The sequence below is a fragment of the Drosophila simulans genome, chromosome 3R (genome assembly GCF_016746395.2).
Source record: "Drosophila simulans strain w501 chromosome 3R, Prin_Dsim_3.1, whole genome shotgun sequence".
Taxonomy (NCBI): Eukaryota; Metazoa; Arthropoda; class Insecta; order Diptera; family Drosophilidae; genus Drosophila; species Drosophila simulans.
In genome coordinates, this window is record NC_052523.2 from 2,136,168 (window position 1) to 2,164,161 (window position 27,994).

The following is a 27,994-nucleotide window of genomic DNA, read 5'->3' on the forward strand; positions in this document are numbered from 1 at the left end:
ATAAGCTTTTCCGGCACAGCTGATATGGAAAAGCTATCACTCGCCAGCTGGAACTGCGCTTCTTCTTAGATCTGTCTATCGTTTCCAGTGATCGAACTTCGCTTCGCGTAACCCAAACACCAAACGATGTCATCCTTCAAGGACAAAGTGATTATTGTGACCGGCGCCAGCTCCGGCATCGGAGCAAGTGCCGCCGTCCACTTGGCCAAACTCGGAGGGCTCCTGGTCATCGTGGGTCGCAACGTAGAGAAGCTGAAGGAGACGGCCGACAACATTGTGGCGGCTGGAGGAGCCCCGCCCTTGGAACTGCAGGCGGACATGACCAAGGAGGTGGAGGTACAGCAGATTGTGGACGCCACTCTGGCCAAGCACGGCCGCATCGATGTGCTTGTAAACAATGCGGGCATCTTGGAGACAGGCTCCATTGAAGCCACCAGCCTGGAGCAATTCGATCGCCTGATGAACACCAATGTGCGTTCCCTGTACCAACTAACCATGCTGGCCACTCCGGAGCTGGTCAAGACCAAGGGCAATATCGTTAACGTATCCAGTGTCTGTGGACTGCGCGCCTTTCCTGGTGTCCTGGCCTACAATGTGTCTAAGGCAGCGGTGGACCAGTTCACGGCCTGCGTGGCCCTGGAACTGGCCCCCAAAGGAGTCCGCGTAAACGCCGTGAATCCCGGCGTGATTGTGACCGACATTCACAAGCGTGGCGGCATGGACGAGGAGACCTATGCCAAGTTCCTCGAGCACTGCAAGATAACCCATGCCTTGGGTCGTCCTGGCGATGTAAAGGAGGTGGCGGCCCCCATTGCCTTTCTGGCCAGCGATCAGGCCAGCTTTACCACGGGAATCAGTCTGCCCGTCGATGGAGGTCGCCACGCCATGTGCCCGCGATAAGATGCGGATGAGCAAATGGAGAGAAATCATTCGCCCGGTGGCATTTATCGAATTTAGCGTCTCATTTTCAGTAGTTAATTTAAAGAACACGACTAAAATACGACACAATACATTAAAAGTGCCCAGTTAAGATATGTTTTTCTTGGATTTTTCTTCTCATAATAAAATAATATATTGCTAAAATATCTATAATCTATTATTATCTTGTTTTGGGATCTTAAATAGCTGAATGTATTGTAAAAAACTCTCACACCCTCTGTCTAAAAAATGATCACTTTAAAAATAAAATCTGACCATACATACTCTTATATATATATATACATACATAGTATATGTATAGTATTTGTATAGAATAACAAATTAACAGTTAATTAACACCAGCCGAGCGCGACTCCAGTTAACTTTATTTGAATTTCACAACCGCTGGAAATGTGTAGGTTGGAAGGTTCCAGCCTATCGATAGTGTAATCGGATTGCAGCCCGGGAATTGTTGACTTCTGGGTCGGGTCTTCAATGTCACCAATCACTATCAGTTCAGCCGTCGAGTGGATCGCCTCAACATGCCCAGTTTCAAGGATAAAGTTATCATCGTGACCGGTGCCAGTTCGGGAATTGGAGCAGGTACTTCGGTGCTCTTGGCCAAACTGGGAGGCCTGCTCACCATCGTCGGCAGGAATGTGGAGAAGCTCAAAGAGACCGCAGAGCAGATAGTGAAGGCTGGAGGAGCGCCAGCACTTCAGGTGGCGGCGGACATGAACAGCGAGTCGGACGTCCAGGGCATCGTATCCGCCACGTTGGCCAAGCACGGTCGCATCGACGTGCTGGTGAACAACGCCGGAATCTTGGAGCTGGGCAGCATCGAGAACACCAGTCTCGAGCAGTTCGACCGCGTTATGAACACCAACGTGCGGTCGCTCTACCAGCTGACCCACCTGGTCACTCCGGAGCTAATCAAAACCAAGGGCAATATTGTGAACGTGTCCAGTGTGAACGGCATCCGTTCCTTTCCCGGAGTCTTGGCATACAATGTTTCCAAAGCTGCCGTGGACCAGTTCACCAGGTGCGTGGCCCTGGAGCTGGCTCCCAAGGGTGTGCGTGTGAACTCCGTAAATCCCGGCGTGATCATCACCGAACTCCAGCGTCGAGGTGGATTGGACGAGGAAGCATACGCCAAGTTCCACGAGCACGCCAAGGTCACCCATGCCCTGGGTCGGCCCGGCGAAGTCAAGGAGGTGGCTGCGGCCATTGCATTCCTGGCCAGCGACGAGGCCAGTTTCAGCACCGGTATCAGCCTGCCCGTGGACGGAGGTCGCCATGCCATGTGCCCCAGATGAGAACTGAGTTCTTTATCCATAATGCATTTATCTGCCACCAAACGTAGGGTGGCAAGTATTTCGAAAACTATTAAAGTCCAAAATGAATATAATTAAAGTAGCGCGCTTACCTCAGAAGTATTTCAAATACTTTCTTTTCAATGATATGATTCTATGTAAATATAACAGTTTGATAGTAAATAATAAAGCCAGCTTCATTTTTAATATTTAGCAAATCCACAATTCTTGTCAACGCACGCAGGTTTTAATTTGATACTTAAAATGTTCAATTTCGTAGTAATGGACTTAATCGGCGGGAAACAAGGGAAAAGGAAAGACATTCGTCTGGACAGGATCAGATGATCAGATAGAATATCCTAAAAGGAACTAGCGCGGACACATGACCTGCTTGCCACCGTCCACAGGAAGGGTCACGCCGGTCACGAAGCTTGCCAGCTCGCTGGCCAGGAAGCAAATGGCGGCCGCCACCTCCTTCGGCTCCCCAATCCGGCCCAGGGCATGGGTCTTCTTCGAGTGCTCCAGAAATTCGGCGTAGCTCTGCTCGTCCATGCCCCCCGCCTTTTGCAGATTGGTGCGAATTACACCCGGATTGACCGCATTCACCCGGACACCCTGGGGACCCAGATCCAGGGCAAGGGAGCGGGTGAACTGGTCCACCGCCGCCTTGGACATGTTGTAGGCCACCAGATTGGGAAAAGCGCGCAGTCCGCAGACGCTGGACACGTTGACAATGCTGCCCTTACACTGCAGCAACTGGGGCAACAGCAACTTGGTCAGATAGAACCCGGACCGCACATTGGCCTCCATCACGTGGGTGAAGCAGGCCAGTTCCGTGCTCTGCAGCGTTCCCGTGGGCATGATGCCCGCCCCATTTACCAGCACATCCAGCTTGCCCTCGTAGCGCTCCGTGGTCTTCCGCGCAATGCATTCGATCTCCGGCAGCTTGAGCAGATCTCCGGCTATGCCGTACGGCTCGGAGCCCGTCTTCATGCAGCGTTTCATCACGCATATGAGGCCCTCCTCTTCCCGATCCACCAGGGCCAGGCAGGCGCCCAGCTTGGAGAACATCTCCGCCGCGGCGGCCCCGATCCCGGAGGCTGCGCCCGTGATAAGCACCACCTTGCCGGAGAAGTCCAGACCAGCCTTGCCCTTGCTGCCCATCGAATCGAATTTTCAAGGGAAAATCCAAACTACATTCGTATGTACGTACATGTGTAGATGACTTATCGTTGAAATATAACCCTGATCACCAAGAACATGATCTAAGTTCTTCTTACTAAATAATTAACAAATATATAACAGCAACTGTTAGTTACTAACTAAACAAGAGTTTGGAATAAGGAGCTCAAATATGTCGAATAAAATTCTCAAAATCACAAATTAACTGAGAGAAAGAGATATCTTTAAATCCTAGTTAGTGGTTACTTATAATCCAAATCATTTTCTAGAATATTACATTATTCTAAAGCTAATTTTTGGGAAACTAGTTTAGTCCTGAACATAGACGACTACATAAATGGCAATCAGTTTTATGTACACAATCAAAACAATAGGTAAATAAAAATAACAATTAAAAAATCGGATTAAATGCATTTACGCATGGAAGATTCCATGCAGGGGAGACTAAAAGTTCCATGTCCTGTGGACTCAGCGTGGGCACATGGCATGGCGACCGCCGTCCACTGGCAGGCTGACTCCAGTGCTGAAGCTGGCCTCATCGCTGGCCAGGAAGGCAATGGCCGCAGCCACCTCCTTCACATCTCCAGGACGACCCAAGGCGTGGGTGGTCTTGGAGTGTTCCAGGAACTTTTTGTACGTCTCCGCATCCATGCCGCCGCGGGCATGCAGGTTGGTGACCGTTACGCCGGGATTCACGCAGTTCACGCGCACACCCTTGGCAGCCAGCTCCAAGGCCACGCAGCGGGTGAATTGATCCACGCCCATTTTTGATATGTTGTAGGCCAGGACGCCGGGGAAGGAGCGAATGCCATTGACACTGGACACGTTCACGATGTTTCCCTTGGTCTTGATCAGCTCGGGGGTGGCCAGCATAGTCAGGTGGTAGATCGCCCTCAGGTTGGTGTTCATCACGCGGTCGTACTGCTCCAGGCTAGTGGTCTCGATGGTGCCCGTCTCGATGATTCCGGCATTGTTGACCAGCACGTCCAATTTGCCGTACTGCTGCAAGGTTTCCGACCAAATCCTCTGGGTGTCCGCCTCCTTGGCAATGTCGCCCACCACCAGGGCCGGCTGCGATTGGCTCACCTTGCTGCACTCCGCGGCTACCTTCTTCAGGTTCTCCACATTGCGTCCATTGAGGGCCAGACAGGCGCCGTACTTGGCAAACTTAATGGCGGTTGCAGCTCCGATTCCGGAGCTTGCTCCCGTAATTAGAACCACTTTGCCGGCGAAATTCATGATCCAACCCAGAATTATGTAAGGGGATCTCAAGCTCAGTGCGCATCTTGCTGGATTTAGTAGGGGTAGTCACCTATTAGAAAGCCAAAAAGCTAACTTAATTTCATGTTTAAAATATCTGGTAAAATGATCAATTGAATTTAATTTGTGTTAAGGAAGCAACATTTATCAAAATCTATTGTTTTATTCAATTCAGGTTTTCAACGGTAAGCTCTATTAACAAATGCATAATAATAGTGTCATACGACAAAAGTAGTTGAACACAATATGTTTCAAAAGACAGTATTCTTAAAATGTATAATTTGTTGGTCAACAAAGATATTTTTGATTATTCGACAATATGATTCCTTATTTATTAATATATTGCATGAAATGTTTTTTTTTTAATGGGTCCCTTTGGTATATTATAATAAGTTAAATCTTAGTATATTTTCGAAGTGTGCTTGGTATTTTTTAACGGCTAGCCGGTCTCACTTACGTGATCATGTAAACGAAATGCGAGTTTTAGGAAAGTGCACTATTTTGGTCAGGCAAACCCGGAGCTTATCCACGCAATCTGGGCGCCGCAGAGTGGTGGTCACGGGAAGTGGCGCAGTCACTCCGCTGGGCAACAATGGACCGGATTCCTGGCGACGCATACTGGCCGGCGAGTCGGCAATCTCTCGGCTGAGTGCAGAGTTCAAGGGCTTGCCCTGCCAGGTTGCGGCTCAAATCCCGAGGGAAAAGCTACATCTGGACCAGCATCTGACCAAGTCGGACATTAAGCTGATGAGCCCCGCCACCCAGTTTGCCGTATTGGCGGCTGAGGAGGCCTTGGCCACCGGAAAGTTGTGCCCCAAGCAATTGAGCGAGGAGGAGCTTGAGCGGTTCGGAGTGTGCGTGGGCATGGGCATGTTCGACCTGGCAGAGGTCTATGGCGCCTGGAACCAGCTGCAACGAGGCTACAACAGAGTAAGCCCCTTTTTCGTGCCCCGGCTGCTGCCAAGCATGGCGTGTGGTCACATCAGCATGCGACATGGCTTAAGAGGACCGAACCACTCGGTGTCCACGGCCTGCGCCACAGGTGCCCATGCCCTGGGCGATGCCATGCGCTTCATCCGCAGCGGAGATGCCGACGTGATGCTGGCGGGGAGTGGTGAGGCCTGCATAGATCCCCTCTCCATCGCTGGATTTTGCAGACTGCGGGCTCTGAGCACCGCATTCAACGATAATCCGTCGGTTGCGTCCAGACCGTTTGACAAATCCCGGGATGGCTTTGTGATGGGCGAGGGCGCAGCTGTGCTCTTGCTAGAGGAACTGGAGCACGCCCGCGCTCGGGGAGCTCCCATTCTAGCCGAGATTCTGGGCTACGGCTTGTCCGGAGATGCCTACCACATAACGTCGCCCAGCGATGACGGTGCCGGAGCCACTCTTGCCATGAAGCGGGCCATACAGGATGCTGGAATTGCACCAGAGGATGTTACCTATGTAAATGCCCACGCAACCTCCACGCCCACCGGGGATCGCATTGAGTCACACGCTATAGGTCGTGTTTTCGGAGCGCACACTCCGCAGGTGAGGGTCTCCTCCACCAAGGGAGCACATGGCCACCTGCTGGGCTCCTCCGGCAACCTGGAAGCGCTCTTTGTGGTGCTCGCCTGCGCGGATAACAAGCTGCCGCCCTCCATCAACATTGAGCACCTCGATGTGGACGTCAATGTGGTCACGAAAGCCACTGAATGGTCGGCGGACCAAAAGCGACGCGTTGCCCTCAAGAATTCCTTCGGCTTTGGAGGAACCAATGCCTCCCTCTGCATTGCTAGCTACATTGAATAGTAGCGGCGAGTTGTTAACTATTTTTTAGAGATCCAAGTAAATAAAATCCTTAAATGTTTGCATATTTTTAGGAAAAATGTTTAGTTTTAAAACTTTATTTGGAAAACTTTTTCGGTTGCTTGTCTGGCCGTCACGTCGTCGTCTTCGTCAGTTTCTTGCTCTGTAAAAAGGATTATGCGTACTGTTCTTAACCAATGCGCCATGTATGTACTGTTATACTGTATATCTGTATATAATATATATATATAGGTATATAATTATGTATATAGCTCTGTTTGATTTGCTTCTGTTGCTTGTCTCTCTGTTTGTTTGTTTGTTATTGCTGTTTTCTTTTTTCTTGCTGCTTGAAGTCGCCGCCTTCCGGTTGAACAGAATGGATTTTGTGTTTTCTTGTGGTAAGGAAGGATGGTCAAATCAATGGCTGGTGACTGGTTTGGTTTGGTTTGGCTTTCGCGCGGCTTCTGCTGTGATCATGGCCAGAATTTGACAATAGTTGCAGCTTGCTATCCGTTCGTTCTCTTATCTGACTTAACTAATCGTTTAATTTGAAGTGTTTTTATTTTACAAAATTGCTTAGGTCGTTAAGTTAAAGTATGTTGGCTTACAATCGAAACGTTTCATAATCATTTAATCTTATTGGTTTTCTCTTTATGCTCTGCGTGCTGCTGCTGCATTCAGCATCCTGCTGCTGCTCTTCTACCTCTAGAGTCTAGAGTCTAGACGACATTCTTTGTTATCTCCGTGTAAGCATACACATCGGATGTACATACATATATGCGGCTTAGACTCGTACTAATTATATGCGTAAATAATAATATGCTATATGTGGGTTTCGGCTTGGGCTTGGGTGGGGGTGGTGGTGGTGGAGGTGAGGGGTGTGCGCAGGCGTGTGTGTGGGATAGCTCTTTGAATGACCGAACTTTCGTCGTTTGTTACATACATTATGAAAATACGCTTTATTCGAAATTTAACTTTTTAATTTTAGTTTTTACTGTACAGTTTGTTTGTAGTTGACGCTTCTTGATTCTAGTTACAGCACAAATTATTGGGTTTTAATTACTTAATTTTGCACGCCACATTCATTATTCATTAACAGTGTTAAATTTCTCCACTCCCTAATTCAAATCGCTCAAACAATTTCAAATATGTATATCTTTCGGCTTACAGTTCAAATTTGGACAGAAAAACATTTAAAACTTACGGAGGCCATTCAATTTCATAATTACGTATCTGGTTTTAGCTAGGTTTTGGAAATAAAGGAATAAAGTGGAACTTTAGAGCGCGATTTAAAAGTTCGACAGAACTGACACATTCACAAATGTATATTTAAAAAACCATTGCAAATGCGTTGTGTACTAAACGAATTAACGAACATTTGAGTTTCGTGCGTTGCAGCTGGCACCTTCGCAGGAAAGTGCAGCTTGCATTCGGTGTGTTGAGATTTTTTAAATTTAAAAAATATATAAAATATTTATAAATATTTTGTTGTCTCGCGTTCTGTTACTGCTGCTACAGACCTTAACACTTACTATCTTACTATTTGTTGTTAAAAAGACATCTATTTAAGCGCTAATAAAGTGGTTTGTGGTTGCTATCGGGTATCGCGTTCTGTTGTCCTGTTCATACAGTGATGCTGTAACTACACTGATCCTGATCCTAAGTCAAATGCCTGTCCACACGTCTGTGTGCCTTATGCTGCGGGGGTATGTACATGGCAAGCCCGTCAAACCAGAGAGTGCTCCTAGTTGAGCAGTGCATCCATGGTGTATGGAAATGGAGGATGCTGCTGCTCGAACCTACTTGCTGAAGACGATAACAACTTGGTTGCCGATGCTGCTGATGCTGATGCTGTTAATGTGCTCGCCGGCGACGGTCAGTCCAGTATTACGATTTGTGATTCAATGGGCCTGCTACTCGGCTCGGGCGCCGCAGGTTTGATGGGCAGTGTGCGCCATGGTTTGCGCGCCGCGCGACGCAGATCCACGGCGGAGAGTATTTTTCGCGTTTTTCTGTAAAAAGGTATATTGTAGGAATATTAGTTAAAGTACGGCGATTCTAGTTTTCAAGCATCGGCTTCTGGTGAAACCAAATTATATTCAAATTAAAACCGAAAATGTAATGATTTTGAAGCTGCAGATTACTCACTTGTGTGTATCGTTAGCCCTAAAGTAAACATCGTCCGGTGCATCCATCCAACTGATAACCTGCTTGCGTCCGTTGCCACCACGGGCCATCTGCGCAATCTTCTGTTTACCATTGAGCTGAAAAGGCGAATATGTATAAATAGATTATAATTAAATTAGCTAAATTAAAAGTATTACTCACATGATGCCTGGAGAGCGGCTGTCCAGATGCCGCCATCATGGCCGCAAACTGCTCAGGACTGGGACAATGCGAGGGCATGGGATCCTTATTCGGCCGCTTGGCAGGAGGTCCGCTGGGAACTATAGTAACTGCAAGAGGAGAAACTTGGTTAGTCAGAATATAAGCACAATATAAACACCCATAATCAATGTGTTCTTTAACTCTTTTGAAAATTTTAAACACACGTAATGGAAGACCTACCTTCAGTGCCATTCAACTGCTGGTCCTCGTGTGCCCGCTTCCGTATCGTCGACGTGGCTTGCGTGGGAATTATTGTGAGCTCCTTGTCGGCCGGCACGGCCACGACGTCGGGTGACTTGTTCGGCACTCGGTCATATACCAAGCTGCCATCGGGCGCTTTCGGGGGTTTGGGGAACGAGACGACAGCCGGCAGCGGCATTTTGTCCTTGGGCGTCAGTACTAGCCATTCATGCGGTCCGCTGCCCGGCGCACCTAGGCGGTTGGCAATCTTGGTGACACTACCCCGATCCTTGGGCTTCAGCAAAAGCAACTTCTTGATCTCCGCCTGCGATTTTCCACTAATACGATTTGTAACTAAGAAGAAAAGAAACATATTATTTCACATAAGTGTGGCTCATTGCAATTAACAAAGCGGATGAGACTCACATTCTTGTTTCACCAGCATGGCGTTGATTGCGTACGCGCTCTGTCGCGCCGCCTTCTTCGGCTTCACGATGCTGCGGCAGATGGCACGCGCCACCCGTGTCATGGGATTGGTGTGCAAGTAAAAGGCAGTGCGCGTCTTCATTATGGGCCGCGGCGATCCGGAGCTGATGGCGATGCCGTGTGCTTGCGCATAGTGGCGGGCCAGGTGGGTCTTAAGCTTGAACTCCTTGCCGCAATTGACAATAGAACATCTGTGGGAAGAGAGAATTGAATGAGCACTCGTTGGTCCACAATAATAAGCCAATAATAAAGCAAATGAAAAGAGCATGTTTTACTCGTTTAATCTCGAAATTGCACTGCAATCAGGCATTTCTTCAATTTAATAAGTATCAAAAGGGGAATGTTACATTGCCATAGGAATTTCATTTATAAAATATGTATACAGTTGTGTAAAAATTAAGCCTATCATTTATAAAATGTAAGCAAGTATACGAAAAGGCCACTTTAAACTGACAAAATTGGAAATTAAAATGAACTATAAACGAAAAAGATGTATTTAAAAACAAAAACTAATATTCTGTGTAGTGCGACAGAAGAGTTGATAAATGCCAACTTTAGTTTAGACCTATTTTCTTTCAGCATGCACCTACCTGTGCAACTGACGATTGGTAAGATCACTGATTTTCTCGTCATCATTCAGGTCCACCACAGCCGTGGGCGTTGTAGCTAGACCCGCTGACGCGGCGGTCGGCGTCGACGCTGCTGATGATGACTTCTTCTTGGCGTCGCCATCGCCACCATCGCCCTTGGTCGCCGACTTCATACTGCCGTACCTCCGCCAGTACTCCCAGCAGCTCAGGCAAAGGCGGCACGTACTGTGCCCACTGTTGACCGAGTTCCACTGCGGACGGATTGGCGATTATAGTAAGAACGTTAAATAATCGTACTTAATCCCAGTGGCTCACCTGTGATGATTTCGTTGTACCGCACGATTCGCATGGCTTCCCATTGTTGGAGAGATCTGTGCTCCCGTTTGTGGTTCCATTATAGATGCCTCCGCCCGCCTTCACAGACGTTCCGTTCCCCTTGCCATTGTTGTTATACTGCGGTATGTAGACCTGCTTGAGCTTCAGCTCCGCCTCGACGGCCTTCACTCGCTTCTGCTGCACGTAGCGATCGGTGGTCTTCCACATGTAGTAGTACTCGATGATTTGTTTCAGCGTTTTCCAAGGCAGCTGGAAGGATGATTTTTATTTTTGAATCAATATAAATGTGCATTGCCACTTACGAAATCTTGTCGAATGTCGTTAAAGTCTTTGCCATATTTTTCCAGCGCCTCTTCAAAAAGATTCGCCTCCGATGCGCTCCAGTCCTCGATTTCATCGCGACAGAGCACAGGCCCAGTGGAAGGAACTAGCGACGACATGGACTCTTCAATCGAGTACTCGTGCTTGTGCAGAATGTTCATTGCGTGAAACTGAAAGGTAAACACCAGTAAACGCCAGATCCCGTCATAGATTTGCAATCATCTCTTACCAGTGTGATGTCCCTGCTGGCCGCCGCGGCGGACATGTGCAGCGAGGGCTGCTTCACCGAACTGCTGCAGTCCAGGGCGCGGGCGAAGGTGCCGATGGAGCGCGAGACGACCAAGAACTGGTCTATCTTGCGGTCGGTCAGACTGTGCTCCGGCGTCCACACCAGCGATTCGAGTTCCTCCAGCTTGCGGTCGTCGGTGGCGGTGTCCTTGAGCTTGGCGGGTATATCACACTGGTAGCGACTGCCGACCCGAATCTCGCCCTTGTCGGCGAGCAGCGTCTTCTGATTTGGATCGAACACAAGACAGTAGAAGAATGTGTCCTGTGGATGGTTTTATAAAGAAATTAGTAATCACTATTTAAGCAGGGTTTAAATCGAAGGATAGCACATTATATAAGCGAATGGAATCTTCCTAGACCAATTTCACACCCAAACACTGCCGTAACAAGGAACTTACGTCTTTATTAAGATAGCTCTGCAGGGACTCCGTCTCGTTGAGCAGGGTCACCGAGCACTTGCCTCGGATCTGTGTGGCGGGTATCGACTCGACTTGGCGTGACAGAAACAGCTCGCGGTGCTTGATCTGATAGCGCTGCTTGCTGGTCAACGCTTCGCCCTTCTCCGCGTCGCCTCCTGCACCTCCGGCGCCACCCGCTCCACCTCCGCTGGCAGTGCTGCTGCTGTTGTTGTTGGAAGTGCCGCTGCTGTTGCTGCCGGAATTCCCGGTGGCCGAGCCTCCTCCGCCGGACGTTTGCGTCGGACTGGTGCGCTCCTCATCCAGGGCAGCTAAAAGAACAAGCAAATCATTAGGTACGTTCATTCGGATCGGAGTTTTAAGATGGTGACTGATTATTTAAGCTAGAGTTAACATTTAAAATAAATACGATTTAAATATAATAATAATAAGGTTTGTTTAATAGTTTATTGCTGGCCAAAGTCAGCTTACAAATCAAATTAACAGGTGTTTCATATCAGATATATTGAAATTAAAAGTAAATTATGATCCCATTAACCAGAATAGAACTATTAATAAGAATTACCAACTAAGATAGGTTACTACACTACTGAAATTACCATCGTGCTCTACTTAAAGTGCAAAACATACAAAATGAGGGCATAAGTCTGAGTCTGGGCTACGGGTCTACGGAAGTGGCAGAGATAGTATTTGAGTAATCAGCTGGAGGTGGTACCTATTGAGGGATCGAGCACAGCCTGCGCCGCCTGCTCCTCGCTTACGGGTGTGCGTAGCCAGGTCTTCTTCAGCTTGGTCGCCAACGGTGAGTCCTCGGCGGTGGCCACTGACATGATGCGTTGTTTTAGATTTAAGATGGTTAGGAGTATGATTTGGTGCGTTTTGTGGAAATGCGTTCATCGACAGTGTTTATGTTTATAAATAAAAGCGCATTTTAGATAACAAATTTTAAAGGGACACCTGAACGTTATGTCAGGTGAGAAATAATCTTTTAAGAGTCGTTGTCATTGGCGAAATTACTAAGGATGGAGTATGGTAATAACAACTCTGATCCTGCTCAAAAGCTTGACGACCATATATATATATTCCTTCTCAATAAGGACTCACCAAACATATGACAAACAGACCAAACAACTTCCTAGGATACACAAATTTAAAAGACGAGCAAAGAACCCTTTAAGCAAAAAAGTAGAATTCTGGTTGCTTTACAATTTGTCCAACGTTTCCTATACCCTAAATATATTATCTATATGAATACAATTGAAAATGTTTAAGCGAATTCAAGGAAAAGTCATACATGTATGTCCCTATGTTAATAAAGTGACGCTACTTGATCTAAACGTTATCTATATAATATACATCCAAGCTTTCCCGGAATTTGTGGGTTGCAAAATCCGAGAGTAACCCTCATGAATTTCCTGGAAGTTTGCTGGGCTGATTAAAAAATGTACGCTTGGCATTTCGCAAAGGGCGGAAGGGGAGGAAGGTGAGTTGGGCGGCGGCCAGCACCACCACGCCTCCTCGGCGGACAAAGGGGCGTGGGTGCATCGCCGGAGTCCCAGAAAAGAGCCGAAGCTGGGTACGTGTATTTGTGTATTTGTATTTTGCGCTTGTTTCGAAGACGAAGTGAGAGCACCCAGAAGGGGGCGGGGGATGGTGAATGGCGGTGGGTGGTGGTTGGAGGGTAAAGGCTTGGGCGTTATTTGGTGGCCATAGATAGGACACACAAGTGGGCGGGTGCGCCGCTGTGGGATTTGTTTGCCTTTCGAGCGTATCTGCTATTCTATACCCTTTCCACTTCCCTGCTAAGTTCAAGGTCTGCTATTGACAATGTGATTAGCAGCTGAGAGTGGTTATCAGTATTTCCACATTTGGTTACATTTCACAATAATTAAAATAATAATAATAATGTTAAGATAGTGAGCTTCATATTTATACTTAGATACTTCAGTCTAAACAACAAAACACTACTTTCCTGGTATATATAAAATATAGTAATCATTGCATCTAAGTGGTTTTTAAGTGTATCTGGAGTTCGGAAAAGCACCTTTCAAAGACACTTGCACCAAGTCCGTAGCTTGGGGTTGGAATGGCGGCACACTTGTGCCTCAAATGTATATTTTTGCGCTAGTTTTCAGCGCCTGATTAGCGACTCGCCTGCGAAAAGGCGACGCACGCAAATAAAAAACTGGCTCGTGGAGCGTAATGAATAAAATAAATAAAAAGTAAAGCAAGATGACAGTGGTCCGATGATGATTTTGGGGCCGAAAGGGGCTGTGTTAATGGGCATTGTTGGCGCATGTCGGTCTTGTGGGAGTGCAGGAGGTAGATGGGGTGGTGGATTGGGGTGGGTTGCCGTGCGAGGTCAGACCCACGGAAAACGCATTTTCGCGACGGTCACGTATCGAATTCGAGTGGGTGGCCAAAGCCAAAAATTCAACCCAATTGGGCATGGTTTTTGTGAGTTTTTTGGAACGGCGGAGTGGCAGTGGATGAAGGCGCTGTGTGTATGTATACACGAATGCAAAGCGCGCCTCCCTGCGTGTGCCACATCGCCATAGCTTCACTCCACCACTCCACACCCTGCTCCACTCCAATCCCCTCCAGATCCCAACTTCTGACTTGAACATTTTCGTGCACACAGAGCAGCAGTGTCAGTGGGTTTGGGGTTGGGTATGGGTATGTGTGGCAGCTTTTCAGAGGTAGACAGCCAGTCTACCTACAGCCGAACCAAGTATCACATTCGCATTGACGTCGGCGCCGCCTAGCAGCAACCGAAAACAGCAACAACCGCATTACGGGTAGTACAGTGCAGCCCAGCTCATTACAGTCGAGCATCATTAGAGCAAACCGGTGGCGTCAAATTACTGACACCCTAACATATGTATGCTTAAGGTTGAACTTAATAATTAACCGGCTATTTCCGCACCACGATGCGTGTTTATGTTCATTAACAGATCCCAAAACAACTAGTTTCTTTGACCAACATATTTTTCGACTATTTTTTCTAATGCTATTTCTAATTTGCGACACGAACAATTCAAATGGCCCTAATGGAATAGGTGCTTCTGGTTCGGAGTAGAGTGGTACCACTGCCAGTTTTTGTGGCTCGAGTTATGAAGGTTCGTTCCACTGCCTGTTTATGTGGATGAGTCGGGATGCTGGACGAAATCCGTTTTCGCTCCGCCTTCACAGTTGTTGTCATTGCGGTTCTTGTTGCTCAGGAAGTTTGACTAGAGTTGCGGGGTGTTTGTGGGGGGGGTGGCACTGTGGGAGGCTGGGTGGTTCGGTGGGTGGCTTGGCTTTCCACATGCCTTGACACATCGCTCACAGTGGAGCTCCTTGCGGGTTCATTTTTTTTTGTTTTGTGGTGGGCATGTGCTTAGCAGATCTGGTCGTCAGGTTTTAACTTTTAACTTGTTTGAAGGCCACGACAACGACTCTTGGCAACATAACCTCACTTTGTTGACAATAAATATACACACTTAGGGGTAAACGTAACGCAAGATATGGATGCGGTTTCGGGGGAACGGGGTTTCTATACTCACGTTGGTGTTTGTCGGCCAATTGCACGAGCGGATTGGGCAGATCCCGGCGGCGGTAGAAGCACATGACCTTCGCTTCCACATTGCCGGTTTGGTTTTTGTTCAGCTCCTCAATGCGTCGTATTAAGTAGGGACTGTTCGGCGTTGTCTCAACGTAAACATAGTCTGAAAAAAATACAGTTTTTGAGGTGGCTGATGCAAGAGGGTCGGAAAAGGGCATGGAAGGGGGGAACTGCAACTCCATTCATACGTCACAGGTAAGCGCACACACACACCCATACACGCGATCCACTTAAGTGCGACCACCACTACCAGCTAAAGCGCAATTAAATACAAATGGGGCTATCCATCCATATAACTATATAACTACAACAACTGCAGCGGAACCTGTCGTTGACCATTACAAAAACATAAAAGAAATTCCGTTTGTCTGTATGTACATACATCCAAACGTCGTGTGCATTTATGCTACATTTTGGGATGCAGATACATAGATAGATGGGTAGATAGATGGAGAGAGATGAAAAAGAAAGTGTGGAGGCAGCGAGAAAGCATCGCCGAAGGTGTGTAACTGTGTGCGTGGCCATTAAAAACGGCAAACAAAAAACGCCGATGGAGACAAAAAGTTCTCGGCGATAAAGAGCAGATAATTCGACAAGTATATATGCCATTATTATTTATTTTGATTCCGTTAATTGAAAGCTTGCGTATCCGACCCAGCTTATTTGCATTTCGAAAGAGCACACACACCCACACACTTGCAAAAATCAGGTGAAGACAACACAATAACGTCACCGCTCGGGCGCGAGCGAGATGGCTAACAAAAAGTGCGTAAAGCAGGGTGAGGAGGGGGAGGCGTGAGGTGGGGGGAGATGCTCAAAAGCTCATTAGCATATGAAAACACAACAAAGCGGGTGGGCGGTCAGCCCCAAAGTGAGATACACTTTCGCACACAGTCAAACAAACACACACGCTGGAGAGATCACAATTCGGCAAAACCAAATCCAAATGCAAATGCAATTCAGTTCCCCAGCCCTAGAATACACACACACTAATACACTCAGAGCATAAGTTAATGCTTATCGGTTGGAACACGTCGAAAACACTTGCTGCAGCTGCGACACAAGAGCAGTGCCCCCTTCTTCAAAGAAGTTTAAAAAAAAAATAGAAAAGGTCTCTCCTTTTCGACGGATTGTTCTTGAGATTGATAACACACACACATACACGTGCGTCGGGACTCCCACTAAAGGGTTTTCGGCAATTAAAATGCACTTTCGTTATTGTTGGAAAGCCTTCTCAGACACAACACACACGCATACGCACACACTGGACACACACACACGTACGCAAAAGCGCACACGCACACCGTGAAACGGCGGCGCCGATAACGAAAGATGATAGAAAAGCGAGTACGGGAAAATTTTTCTCACCTCCGACTCGATACATATTTGTGGCCATTTTCACTACGCTCCCGCACCAAAACTTTCACATGCAAAACACTCGGCACACGCTTAGCACTGTTTTTCAATGGTCCTGTTCCAAACTAGCGCACATTTATTAGCAGAAAACTCGAGTTGTTATGATTGCATTTTTCACATAAGAAGACGCGTTTTTTTCGTCGCCATCTTAGAAACAACTCAACTCTAAAAAATACACGCACACACACACAACGCCGAGTAAACAGCTGCACCAGGGATGCATTCTGCGGTGCGATAGTTTGGCCATCGATTGCAATCGATAGATCGGGTATTGGGTAAAAACTTAATGTTAAAATTTAGTTGGGGCGATAAGAAAAACGATAAGGAACACAATTTTTTGTTAATATCAGTATATCTATTCTATCTACTTTTTGAACAAAGAAAATAATGGGCGATCCCTCACCAATAACTACCTTGTTTTATTTATAATTTTTTGTACATATTTATTTACACCCTTCTTATTCTCTTATTCAAAATATGCATTTAATCGCGCCCTTGCGATAGTATCGCTTGAAAACTGTCTTCCCTGACCTGCAACGTTTGCACTAAAAATTCTGTAATAGTTCGTAGGCTAGGTTTCTACGTTTTGTACGTTTGTATAAATTGTTTCTAGAGTGAGTGCTTTGATTTGTAGAGCCTCTTAAAAACTCATATCGCGAATTTGTTTACTTACGCGTGAGTATTTTGGCCGTCGCCAGCACGAAAGTTGTCACGACTCGCTGTCAATCCGTGACGTGGCCTGGCCGACCGATTTTTCCAATTGGCAGAGGTCTAACAGAGGTTTTTCCGATTTAAGTAGTACATTTAAGTGTTGCGGCGATGACCACCTACGAGGAGTTCATCCAGCAGAACGAGGACCGCGACGGAGTGCGTCTGACGTGGAATGTGTGGCCCTCAAGTCGCATCGAAGCCAGTCGGCTGGTAGTGCCCCTAGCTTGTCTTTACCAGCCTTTGAAGGAGCGCCCCGACCTGCCGCCTATTCAGTATGAGCCGGTCTTGTGCACCCGCAGCAACTGCAGGGCCATCCTGAATCCACTGTGCCAGGTGGACTACCGTGCCAAGTTGTGGGTGTGCAACTTCTGTTTTCAGCGCAATCCGGTGAGCTCAATGGTGATCTTTAGACCCTCTGCGGCAGTGTATGACAGTCATTCTTCCAGTTTCCCCCTCAATATGCTGCCATTTCCGAGCAGCACCAACCAGCGGAGCTGATTCCGGGATTCAGCACTATTGAGTATACTATTACGCGGGCCCCCACCATGCCTCCCGTCTTCATTTTCCTGGTTGACACCTGCATGGACGAGGACGAGCTGGACGCCCTGAAAGATTCGCTGCAAATGTCGCTAAGTCTGCTGCCAACCAACGCTCTCGTGGGTCTGATAACCTTCGGAAAAATGATACAGGTGCACGAGCTGGGCGCCGAGGGCTGCTCTAAGAGCTACGTGTTTCGCGGCACCAAGGACCTGACTGCCAAGCAGGTGCAGGACATGCTCGGAATCGGGCGTGGAGCGGCTCCGGGGCCGCAGCAACAGCATCAGCTGCCCGGCCAGCCGGCTGGAGCGGCGGCCCCTGTGCCGCCCGCCCATCGCTTCTTGCAACCGATCGGCCAGTGCGACGCCGCGCTGGGCGATCTGCTTAGCGAGTTGCAGCGCGATCCTTGGCCGGTGCCGCAGGGCAAGCGTTACCTGCGCTCCACTGGCGCTGCTCTCTCTATTGCGGTGGGCCTGTTGGAGTGCACCTACCCCAATACGGGCGGTCGCATCATGACATTCGTGGGTGGCCCTTGCTCCCAGGGCCCCGGCCAGGTGGTCGACGACGAGCTAAAGCACCCGATTCGTTCGCATCACGACATCCACAAGGACAACGTGCGGTTTATGAAGAAGGCTATCAAACACTATGATGCCTTGGCGTTGCGGGCAGCCACCAACGGGCATAGTGTCGACATATACTCGTGTGCCCTGGATCAAACCGGCCTGCTGGAGATGAAGCAGCTATGCAACTCCACTGGCGGTCACATGGTCATGGGCGATTCGTTCAACTCATCGCTCTTCAAGCAGACATTCCAACGCGTGTTCGCACGTGATGGTCGCAACGACTTGAAGATGGCCTTCAATGCCACGCTGGAGGTGAAGTGCTCGCGCGAGCTAAAGATCTCCGGTGGGATCGGCTCGTGTGTGTCGCTGAATGTGAAGAGCCCGTCGGTGTCGGATGTGGAGATCGGCATGGGCAACACGGTGCAGTGGAAGCTGTGCACACTGAATCCCAGCTCCACCGTAGCCTACTTCTTTGAGGTGGTCAACCAGCATGCAGCCCCCATTCCGCAGGGCGGGCGTGGCTGCATACAGTTCATTACGCAGTACCAGCACCCAAGTGGACAGCGGCGAATCCGAGTTACCACACTGGCTAGAAAGTATGTGTTCGCATGAATCAGCCCATAGTTTACTTACGTGTTTCAATCTGTTTCTTTTAGTTGGGCCGATGCCACCTCGAACGTGCACCACATCAGCGCCGGCTTCGATCAGGAGGCTGCCGCAGTTCTAATGGCCCGTATGGTCGTCTATCGTGCGGAGACTGACGAAGGACCCGACATTCTCCGCTGGGTCGATCGTCAGTTGATTCGTCTGGTAAGTTTTCAATTGGCTAAATTTCTCGTGCCCAATTAATTAGGATTGTAAATGCTTTCCTTTTACAGTGCCAAAAGTTCGGCGAGTACTCAAAGGACGATCCCAACAGCTTCAGGCTGTCGCAAAACTTCAGCCTATTCCCGCAATTCATGTACCACCTGCGCCGCTCGCAGTTCCTGCAGGTCTTCAACAACTCGCCCGACGAGACCACATTCTATCGACACATGCTAATGCGCGAGGACCTCACCCAATCGCTGATCATGATCCAACCTATTCTCTACAGCTACTCGTTCAACGGCCCTCCAGAACCGGTCCTCCTCGATACGGCTTCCATCCAGGCGGATCGCATCCTCCTGATGGACACGTTCTTTCAGATTCTGATTTATCACGGCGAGACCATCGCCCAATGGCGAGCCCTCAAATACCAGGACATGCCCGAGTATGAGAACTTCAAGCAGCTGCTCCAAGCGCCGGTGGACGACGCGCAAGAGATTCTCCAGACGCGCTTCCCCATGCCGCGCTACATCGATACGGAGCACGGCGGATCCCAGGCCCGCTTCCTGCTGTCCAAGGTCAATCCCTCGCAGACGCACAACAACATGTACGCCTACGGGCAGGTGAGTCTCGCAGCCAGTGCCATCAACTGGCAACATTTGATTGATCTTTGCAGCGCGCCACTTGGCGTCATCGAAAATTGAATCTCAATCGAAATCTCAATCTCGTTTTATGTTGGTTTTGTTTCATTGTATAATCCGTACCTGTATCCGTTACCGCTCCTTTGTCAATCGCAGGCGCCCATTGGTCAAGTCACGGTAGTACATTTTTGTTTAACTTTTAAACTGGTGGAAAGGTGGATATTTGAAATTTAAGGGGCGGGTATGAAATCTTTGGAAATTGGATATGTCCTTTGCTCTTGAAAGCTATAAGTCCAAATTGGTTATATAAATAAGGTATCCACTATTATTTTGCACTGGCTGTCATGCTACAAAATACATAACTGTTTTGCATTTTGCAATAAATCATAGAAACAACATAAGGTAAAAGGTGAACACCTTGGTGACCCGACCCCACACGGTTTAATCTAAGCAAAGATTTTGTCTGTTCCCATTTTTTCATATTGTTTTGAATAATTTCACACATGATTTATATATAATTGGCTTTTGGTGTTGGTCCCTTCTCGGTGCTTGTTAACCCTTTCTCATTTCCTTCCCTCCCCACCCCACCCATCGCATGACTAATTTTCCGGACATTATCTCGACAGGATGGCGGGGCTCCAGTGCTCACGGATGACGTTTCGCTGCAGCTGTTCATGGAGCACCTCAAGAAGCTGGCTGTGTCCACCACCACATAAATCGACTCTGGCTCTAGTTTCAGGCGCTTGCTTCCCTGGCGAAGTCGAAGCAGGCGAACGACTCCTGGAATCATTGGTCCAGGCAATGCAATTACAAATATACAACCACTTATTCCAATTGATCGTCTGATAACGCAATAAACTATTCAAATTATGTTCAACAATTAGTGTGTTAATCCGCGTTGCTTTTATTCGTAAGCAGCTGAATTAGAATTTACGTTGAGCGGAATGAGTGTGTAATTATAAAAACAAGGTATTAACAAAAAGAAATGTGCATCTCTTTCTTTCTTCATAACAACTATTAATACAAGTAAATCCGAGGGGTTCCTGAAACCTACAATATTTGTAAAAATATTTTTTTTGTAATACAAGACAACAAAAGCTTTATTTATATTTTTATCATAAATATTTGATCGCATTTCCGGCTGCATTTAACTTTTAGATACCAAGCAATTGGTTATATTTTTCTGTATTTCTCTAGCACCTGTGATCAAAACAAATTAATTTTTTGTTTAACTAGAACGCAATATCTTGGATAAGCTTTAGGCAAACTACTTAGGTTTAAAAAACTTTGCGACACTTTCATTTTCATTCATTAAATTGAAACTTCTAAACTTGGAAAACACAACTGATATAATAAGAATAGCAACCACTGCTTTCTAATCAGCAGAGGTTTCAGTAACCCGCCGGAATGCCTCTCGACTAACTTCATCCTAATCTATTTGGTACACACTGACTAAGAAGCTCGCTCTTTCCTCGTGATTCCCGCATCCAGCTAGCCTAGTTGAGAAACCGTATGGACATCTTCTGATCCACGTCGGTGCGGTCCAGAGCTTTGCAGAAGTCCTCGAACGAGATCTTGCCCTGGCAGCACAGGTCCGCCTCCAGAATCGTCCTCTCCGCGATGCTGACCAACTGGTCCTGGCTAATGTTCGCCCCGACCATCATGTGCAGGATGGACAGCAGCTCGTCTCTGCTGATCACGCCATCGTCATCCAGATCGTACATCTTGAAGGCGAACTTCAGCTTCTCCTCCCGGCTGTTGAGCTTGCTCTGCTTGTTATCCCTCAGCGGGCGAAAGTGGGCCAGGACGTTCATGAACTGCCGGAAGTTCACCCGATCGTCGTTGCTCTCAGCGAAGAAGGAGTGCACTATCCGCTCGCACAGCGGATTAATGGCCAGTTCCGGTATCCGCATCAGATCCTCCCGGGACAAGGTTCCGCAATCATTGCGATCCAAGGAGGTGAAGCGCGAGTAAAGTCGCTCAATTTGGTTGGGGGTGACTGGAAAATAAAGTGAGGATAAATTAATCTGCTAACCAATTGATAATTAGTTTAGAATTAAATACAAATAATTTAGTACTTAAACACGTACTTTCAACTGTAAATGAAAATAACTTTAATAAGCGATTTAGCAGTCCGTCAATTTAAATCATTTAATTAAATTGTTTTTGTTTACAGCCTGGGAACAGAATTCCAATTTGTTGTACTGTTCAGATAAATTGCTTTTGCCATGGAAAACACGAACGATACCTATGTATTTACGGTGTGCCCATGAGTCCAAGCCCATTCGGAATTAGTTGCTATAAAATCTGGCTGATAAGAGCGAACGCCTTATCATCCTAGCTGATACTAGCTGGTCGAACATTGGATACAAGTTCCAATGCGGTGGCAATTTCAATTGTGCGCTTATCGCGGCCGGAATATTGAAATTACACGCTCTCGGACACTAGATAATTGCCAGCCAGTATCGAAGATAGGCGCCGACTTTTGCCCCCACCCACCCCCGACTAATACATATATACATATATAGCTATCGATGACGTCATGTGGGAAGTGCAGGTGCATTTGGAATGGAAATTGCTTTTGCTGGAAACCATCTGTGCATATACGGCTTATATAAGGCGGGCACAGATCACTCAGACGCAGTTCTGCATAATTTCAACGGAGTTTTTTTTAGAACACGTACTTATAGTACGTAGATTGGGAATTTTTATAGAAATGACGAATCGAAACTAAGCGAATCCATTTTGGCAATCCATCGGTCTTGGAACCGAAATGCTTTTAGCACTCCAGTGCGATGTTGTTATTTGCGTTGCTCGTGGTCCAATTTATTTATATCCAAGTGCGTATTTGATTTGGTACGGCGCGTTGAAAGTCTCCGGTTGAAAGGGCCCAAGGTTATCACACATCCCGCCCAGAAATCATACTCACAGCCAGTCTCCTCCTGGATTTGCGCGATTTCCTCGTTCCGCAGGAAAAGCGACGACTTATTGCCCATGGTGACGTTGTGTTGTGCGCCGATCGGTCTCTTTAAACTTTCAACAATCGCAGATGAGCATTGAATGCCATTCGATTTGGATTGGACCACAAGTCCGATTTGTGTACAGCCATAATGCAGGCGGAGTAACGGGAAAATGCCGAAAATCGGGTGCGAAAAAATACTGAACTGCCCGCGATGGTCGCTCTAGAGATGGACTTTGCAAAGCGGTGAATGGTTCTTCTGTAAATTTCGAATTAATTATTTTTTGTATCTCTCCAAAATGCACATTTTTAATAGGTCATTTATGAGCATTTCCTGACACACAATCAAAATGTAATATATTTTTTAATTTCTTAGGAATGCCCAATCGTATATGCGATGCGTACAGTAATTTTGACTCATCACTAGCTCGTAACTGGCAATCTCCCATCTCTATTGGCATTCGCAAAGAAAACAACGTAAACATTCGTTTTGCCGGATCGAGAATTATCGTTATGGATAAGTTAAATTCCACTCTAACTGCCGTCAAAAACCTGCGATCCAACGTAAGGTTGTGCTTCGAGCACCTGGCCGATGGAACCGATGGGGAGGGCGTCGAGGAGAGCCGGAATAAGTTTGTAAATGACTTCCAGGAGAGATTCGCAGCCATCAACTCGCAATTGCGGTTCGTGAACGGTTGACCTATTCCAATGGAGAATACATTTTAATTAAGCCACTTTCAGTGAGGTAGAGCAGCTGATCAATGGGCTGCCGGTGCCACCAACACCCTATTCCCTCGGGAACACCGCCTACCTGGCGCAGGAAACTTCGCAGGATCGACAGGCGCTGTACCCTCAGTTGGTGAACAGCTACAAGTGGATGGACAAGGTGCACGACCACAGTTTCCTGGCCTTCAACAATCTCAACCAGAACACACTTAGGCGCTCCTACAATTACTGCTCCCAGAAGCGCCAGCGATTGCCTTTCTCGTCCTTTAACAATGATCCAGAGTAAGTCCTAAGTGCGCAGCTTGACTTAAGTCTTAACTTCTTTGTCCCTCTGATCCTTAGCCACATAGATAAGCTCCTGAGTGAGATCAACACCCCTCCGCATACTTCGTACAGAATTTTCCGTCCGTTCGGCACAAACGCTGTCACCATCGTGACAATAAGTAACGTGATGAAGGCGGCTATTGTCTTCAAAGGAGTGCTCATAGAGTGGGTTACTGTTAAGGGATTCGATGAGCCGCTGGAGCATGACGACCTGTGGGCCGAGTCACGTTACGAGGTGTTCCGCAAAGTCCAGGATCACGCTCACTCAGCAATGCTGCATTTCTTTTCGCCGACGCTGCCCGATCTGGCAGTGAAAAGCTACATAACCTGGCTGAACAGCCACGTCAAACTGTTCCTCGAGCCCTGCAAGCGTTGTGGGAAATTCGTGGTTAACGGATTGCCTCCGACCTGGCGGGACCTGCGCACTCTGGAACCCTTCCACGAGGACTGCCGAAATTGCTAATGATATTTAAGTATTTTAACGCCGATAGTTGTAACTTGTATACTTCATTTATTTCAAAAACAAAAAATTATATGTACTTTGAATGCATGCGGGCGGATTTTTTAAAATCGCCACGCTCGACTGAATAACTACAACGGTTCAATGCGTTTCATTGGCCAACCAGTGCAGAAGGCGCCCGCTTCGATTTCTGCACCTGCGTCTGAACGCCGTGCTGTACGCACAGCCGCTCGAAGTTGGCACGCAGCTTTGCGCGGAGCTCCTCTCGCTTTCGCTGCACTTGCTCCCGGTGGCACTTGAAGGCCGTAACCACCTCCTGGGGAATGTAATAGATCTCCTCGTCTTTGTCGTCGTATTCGTCGAAGTCGTCCTGCAATTAATAAAGTTTTATTAGTTTAATTTCGATATGGCGAATCTTTTTCATAGCCTACTCTGAACAGAATATATTCAGATAATTAATTCCGACCCTAAGCTCTTGATGTTTCTTTCTGTTTTTACCATATTTAAACACTTCCTATCTTTATAGAGACAATGTTGCGACTCACCCACATCTGCAACAATGAAAACTTGTGATCCAACTGCGACTGGTGACTGTAGAAGAGAAAGTCGTCTGAGTCCTCGTCGTGGACGTCGTGATTACACAGCCCATCCGAGCAGGACACTTCCGAGCCTTCTGGTGATGAAATCGCGCTAGATGTCCGAGAGCCGGCATGCGAATGGGGATCGCTACCGTATCCAGAATCGCGCACATCCTGCTCGCACGGGCAGTTAGGCATGGACGCCAGGCACTCCTCGCACTTATCACCAACAGTTTTGGCGATGCTTGACGAAATGCAACTGGCCACGTCGAGTTGATCGTGATCAGCATCCAACGGCTGGACCCCAGCCGTGGCCTGCATCTGCTTTTGGTTACCCATCTTTGCGGAGGCCGCTTTCTTCTGCTTCTTTTTCTTCGATTGCTTCTTCGGTTTCGATTTCGTTGGCTTGGACGTTAGCTCGGGCTCGGGCTCCGGGTGAGGTGCCTCTATAACAATGCCATCGTCCGCACCTGGATCGCTTAGTTCCTCATGCTGCACCTGACTCTCCTCCTCCAGGTCTAGCTCCTCATTCCGCAACTCCTCCTCCTCCTCGTCGGACTCGTTGGCCTCGGTATTCTCGCATTGCCTGTGCAGCAAGTTCTTCTTCTCGTCCTTCTTCTTCTTCTTCTTGAGCTTCTTCTGCTCCCGCTTGATCTGCTTGGCCCTCTCCGCCCGGCTGATCTCCTGGTAGAGTAGCTCCAGATTGCTGATTCCCTGCTTCTGCTCCACGAACGTGTCAAAGCTGCGGCAAAGGGCGTGGACACCCACAGCGGCCAGCACCTGGCATGCGCGCTCCTCCTCCCGCAGACTGACGTAGATGCGACGCAGCCGTTCGTACATAATCATGCCCACGCAGGTCAGCACCTCTTCCTGGGCAATCTCCAGCGTCTTAGCGTGGCGCTCGCGCAGTTTTGAGTAGCTACCGTTCACCTCGGGCTCGGCCCGCTTGATCAGCGCGTCCAGGAACTCTATCTTGTTTGTCGTCACGTGGATGTGCTGGTCGGGCACGCACTTCCGAATATGAGCGTACAACTGGGCCGCATAGCCCTTCTCCTTGGACGATATTTCACCAATGAGTATTTTGTAGGCGCGCTCAATCTGCAAGAAAAATGAGAAGTTTGTTTAGTAATATTGTAACGTAATCAATTTTTTAGGATCTCTTGGTAATCAACTCCCAAAACTGTATGACAAACTGCATTAGAATTTTTAAAGCTAAAAGCGTGCAAGTCTTTGTTTTAAATAACGCACATGATACATGAATTTGCAACCTTCAATTATTATCATATTGAATTATTACTATTATCCTCTTCGGATCAAATCACGTTTTTAATTTAAATATCTTGTATCTCACCTTTGTACGGCAGCCAGAGCAAAACTTGTGCTTCTTCAGGTAGTTCTCCAGTACGTCGTGCAATTCCTTTGTCTCGATGATGGTTAACTCGTTGCGGCAGTTACTCTTCATGGCGGACCACACCTCTCGCCAGGTCTCCGAAAAGGGTTTGGCACGAAAGGCGTCCAGCGAATGGAGAACGCAGCGCGTCTTGTTCCGCAGTTTGTTGTCCAGCAGGTTATTGAGAACCTCATGGTGCCGGTAGAGCAGCGTTCCAAGTGCCTGCGGGGTCTTAAGCTTCTCCTCCACAATGCCCAGGGTGGCAGTGGGGCGCAGTTCCAGCGGATCGAGTGTTCGGTGCCCCGTCTCGGTTAGTTGATGAAACAACCGCTCTACGCGTCTACGACACCCGACGCACTGGACGCACTGATTGAGGACTTCCATGAAACTGGCACTGTCGATCTCCAGCGATTGCCGGCGCTCGGCCTCTGTGAGCAGTTTGAATTTGCGTGAAAACTCCTCCAGGTCACGTCCACGGATCAGCGGACTGTCGATCACTAGTCCTTTGCTGTTCAGGTCCATGAGCATCTGCGGATAATAGAGGGAATTCAATTAGGGGAGGTTATAGTACATATATGGTATCGTGACAATCTGATCTATTTGCTCGAATACCCTAGCCAGCAAAGAACAACTGATATGTTTACATTAGTATTATAAAGAACTTTTATCCAACGCTGTAAGTAAATAAACAATTCGGATCGATCCAATGATATTTGCGGTCAAATAACCGTCAGTAATAACGTTTAATTGTTTGCATTAAATATAATAATCCGAGAAAACATGCAATACAAAACAAACAACAGCTGTTCTTTCGAAAAACTAACGGAGCTCTGGACACTGGCATAAATGCACCTTCAAACGTATCGATAACAATAGCGGTCGGGTGTGCAACCGATGTTATTAACTAGAGATTTTGGCCAGAGAATCTTAGCCTGAGAGATCATCACCTCTGGAGATGGCGACGGGTGCATGTGATGTGCATACAAACAGGTTCGTGTTGTTGCACTTTCCAGCAACATGGCGGCCGTGGCCAGGGAGGCGGAGAAAGAAGAGTTCGGTGGGTGGTGGCAGGTGCAGAATCATAATTGCAGCTCAAGTTCAATTAATAAATGCACTTATACACACCAATCCAAAGCAAACCCACACTTCGTCACCATCCGCCACTTACACATAACAATCCGCCGTGTTATGAAAGTTTTTGGACCAAGTGCACGCACACACGCACAGCGGACGTCTCTGTTGTGTGTGCGTCTGTGTGCGTGGGTTCTCTGCTGGCAGTCATTTTCTTTGGATGGACGGCCGTACATATAGCGGAAATCGGTGCGGATATATGCTTACCATTAACTTATCGCCAGCCACCAGGGGCAAATTTCTGCGGCCAACGTAACCGGAGTCGTCGTCGTCCGTGTTGTAGACCTTTGTGAGTCTGGCCATTATGGGTATTTGACTTCGCGAGCCAGCGACGGGCAAAACGAAATTTTAGGCACTTTGCGACACAGACACACACTTTTCTCCAGAGGTCCGGGTGTGGAAAACGGAGTACAGAATCGACAGGCGTAAGGCAGCAGCGTGCGGATTGACAAATAGTGTTTTGACAACAATATCCGCTCTCCACGCAATTCGATTGACTTTCGGAACGCTCTAGAATCGGCTACAAAAGTATCTTCTCTGTCAAACACGTAGTAGGCAGCAAGTCGGTCCGGTCGCCATTAAAACGGAGCAGAGTTGCCAGTAGGGGATGTTTGATAAACTATCAAAGTATCGAGGTATCCAAGCAATATATTTATATCGCACTATAATATATGCCTAAGT

General features: G+C 47.7%; 10 protein-coding genes across 14 annotated transcripts; 5 read left to right on the forward strand and 5 right to left on the reverse strand.

The window, feature by feature from the left end:
* The first annotated feature begins 52 nt into the window (after positions 1-52).
* On the forward strand, positions 53-1,085 carry LOC27207083 (uncharacterized oxidoreductase MexAM1_META1p0182). The gene has a single exon (XM_016182835.2). The coding sequence runs from the start codon at positions 127-129 to the stop codon at positions 898-900; it is 774 nt and encodes a 257-aa protein (XP_016033359.1). The 5' UTR covers positions 53-126; the 3' UTR covers positions 901-1,085.
* A 292-nt stretch (positions 1,086-1,377) lies between these two features.
* On the forward strand, positions 1,378-2,438 carry LOC6726850 (cyclopentanol dehydrogenase). Its single transcript, XM_002102216.4, has one exon. The coding sequence runs from the start codon at positions 1,461-1,463 to the stop codon at positions 2,232-2,234; it is 774 nt and encodes a 257-aa protein (XP_002102252.1). The 5' UTR covers positions 1,378-1,460; the 3' UTR covers positions 2,235-2,438.
* Positions 2,408-3,481, reverse strand: LOC6726852 (uncharacterized oxidoreductase TM_0325). Its single transcript, XM_039295379.2, has one exon. The coding sequence runs from the start codon at positions 3,393-3,395 to the stop codon at positions 2,601-2,603; it is 795 nt and encodes a 264-aa protein (XP_039151313.1). The 5' UTR covers positions 3,396-3,481; the 3' UTR covers positions 2,408-2,600.
* A 266-nt stretch (positions 3,482-3,747) lies between these two features.
* LOC120285037 (glucose 1-dehydrogenase) lies at positions 3,748-4,719 on the reverse strand. The gene has a single exon (XM_039295380.2). It carries the CDS (start codon positions 4,650-4,652, stop codon positions 3,882-3,884), a length of 771 nt encoding a protein of 256 aa, XP_039151314.1. The 5' UTR covers positions 4,653-4,719; the 3' UTR covers positions 3,748-3,881.
* Positions 4,720-5,088: 369 nt separating this feature from the next.
* On the forward strand, positions 5,089-6,544 carry LOC6726853 (3-oxoacyl-[acyl-carrier-protein] synthase, mitochondrial). Its single transcript, XM_002102219.4, has one exon. It carries the CDS (start codon positions 5,148-5,150, stop codon positions 6,465-6,467), a length of 1,320 nt encoding a protein of 439 aa, XP_002102255.2. The 5' UTR covers positions 5,089-5,147; the 3' UTR covers positions 6,468-6,544.
* Positions 6,532-16,706, reverse strand: LOC6726854 (metastasis-associated protein MTA3). 3 transcript variants are annotated; one of them, XM_002102220.4, is made up of 13 exons: positions 16,442-16,706; positions 15,015-15,176; positions 12,185-12,292; positions 11,452-11,780; positions 10,995-11,315; positions 10,747-10,935; positions 10,424-10,693; positions 10,109-10,359; positions 9,459-9,709; positions 9,033-9,386; positions 8,793-8,920; positions 8,613-8,728; positions 6,532-8,476 (listed from the first exon to the last, which is right to left on the reverse strand). In XM_002102220.4, the coding sequence occupies exons 1-13, from the start codon at positions 16,467-16,469 to the stop codon at positions 8,341-8,343; spliced, it is 2,643 nt and encodes an 880-aa protein (XP_002102256.3). In that variant the 5' UTR covers positions 16,470-16,706; the 3' UTR covers positions 6,532-8,340. The 3 variants fall into 3 exon arrangements, with proteins under 3 accessions (XP_002102256.3, XP_039151307.1, XP_039151306.1); XM_039295373.2 differs by lacking the exon at positions 12,185-12,292; XM_039295372.2 differs by lacking the exons at positions 12,185-12,292; positions 16,442-16,706 and having other exon boundaries at positions 15,015-15,246.
* A 268-nt stretch (positions 16,707-16,974) lies between these two features.
* LOC6726856 (protein transport protein Sec23A) lies at positions 16,975-20,625 on the forward strand. Of its 3 annotated transcripts, none has more exons than XM_039295377.2 (7): positions 16,975-17,164; positions 17,286-17,587; positions 17,647-18,896; positions 18,957-19,110; positions 19,179-19,727; positions 19,902-19,922; positions 20,372-20,625. In XM_039295377.2, the coding sequence occupies exons 2-7, from the start codon at positions 17,309-17,311 to the stop codon at positions 20,459-20,461; spliced, it is 2,343 nt and encodes a 780-aa protein (XP_039151311.1). In that variant the 5' UTR covers positions 16,975-17,164; positions 17,286-17,308; the 3' UTR covers positions 20,462-20,625. The 3 variants fall into 3 exon arrangements, with proteins under 3 accessions (XP_039151311.1, XP_039151310.1, XP_039151312.1); XM_039295376.2 differs by having other exon boundaries at positions 17,289-17,587; XM_039295378.2 differs by lacking the exons at positions 16,975-17,164; positions 19,902-19,922 and having other exon boundaries at positions 17,174-17,587.
* On the reverse strand, positions 20,626-22,865 carry LOC6726857 (calcineurin B homologous protein 1). Its single transcript, XM_002102223.4, has 2 exons — positions 22,675-22,865; positions 20,626-21,744 (listed from the first exon to the last, which is right to left on the reverse strand). Exons 1-2 carry the CDS (start codon positions 22,739-22,741, stop codon positions 21,242-21,244), a joined length of 570 nt encoding a protein of 189 aa, XP_002102259.2. The 5' UTR covers positions 22,742-22,865; the 3' UTR covers positions 20,626-21,241.
* A 262-nt stretch (positions 22,866-23,127) lies between these two features.
* On the forward strand, positions 23,128-24,345 carry LOC6726858 (mediator of RNA polymerase II transcription subunit 27). Its single transcript, XM_002102224.4, has 3 exons — positions 23,128-23,387; positions 23,446-23,712; positions 23,773-24,345. Exons 1-3 carry the CDS (start codon positions 23,218-23,220, stop codon positions 24,215-24,217), a joined length of 882 nt encoding a protein of 293 aa, XP_002102260.1. The 5' UTR covers positions 23,128-23,217; the 3' UTR covers positions 24,218-24,345.
* Positions 24,249-27,919, reverse strand: LOC6726859 (gametogenetin-binding protein 2-like). Its single transcript, XM_002102225.4, has 4 exons — positions 27,521-27,919; positions 26,144-26,710; positions 24,760-25,890; positions 24,249-24,584 (listed from the first exon to the last, which is right to left on the reverse strand). Exons 1-4 carry the CDS (start codon positions 27,614-27,616, stop codon positions 24,366-24,368), a joined length of 2,013 nt encoding a protein of 670 aa, XP_002102261.1. The 5' UTR covers positions 27,617-27,919; the 3' UTR covers positions 24,249-24,365.
* Positions 27,920-27,994: the final 75 nt, after the last annotated feature.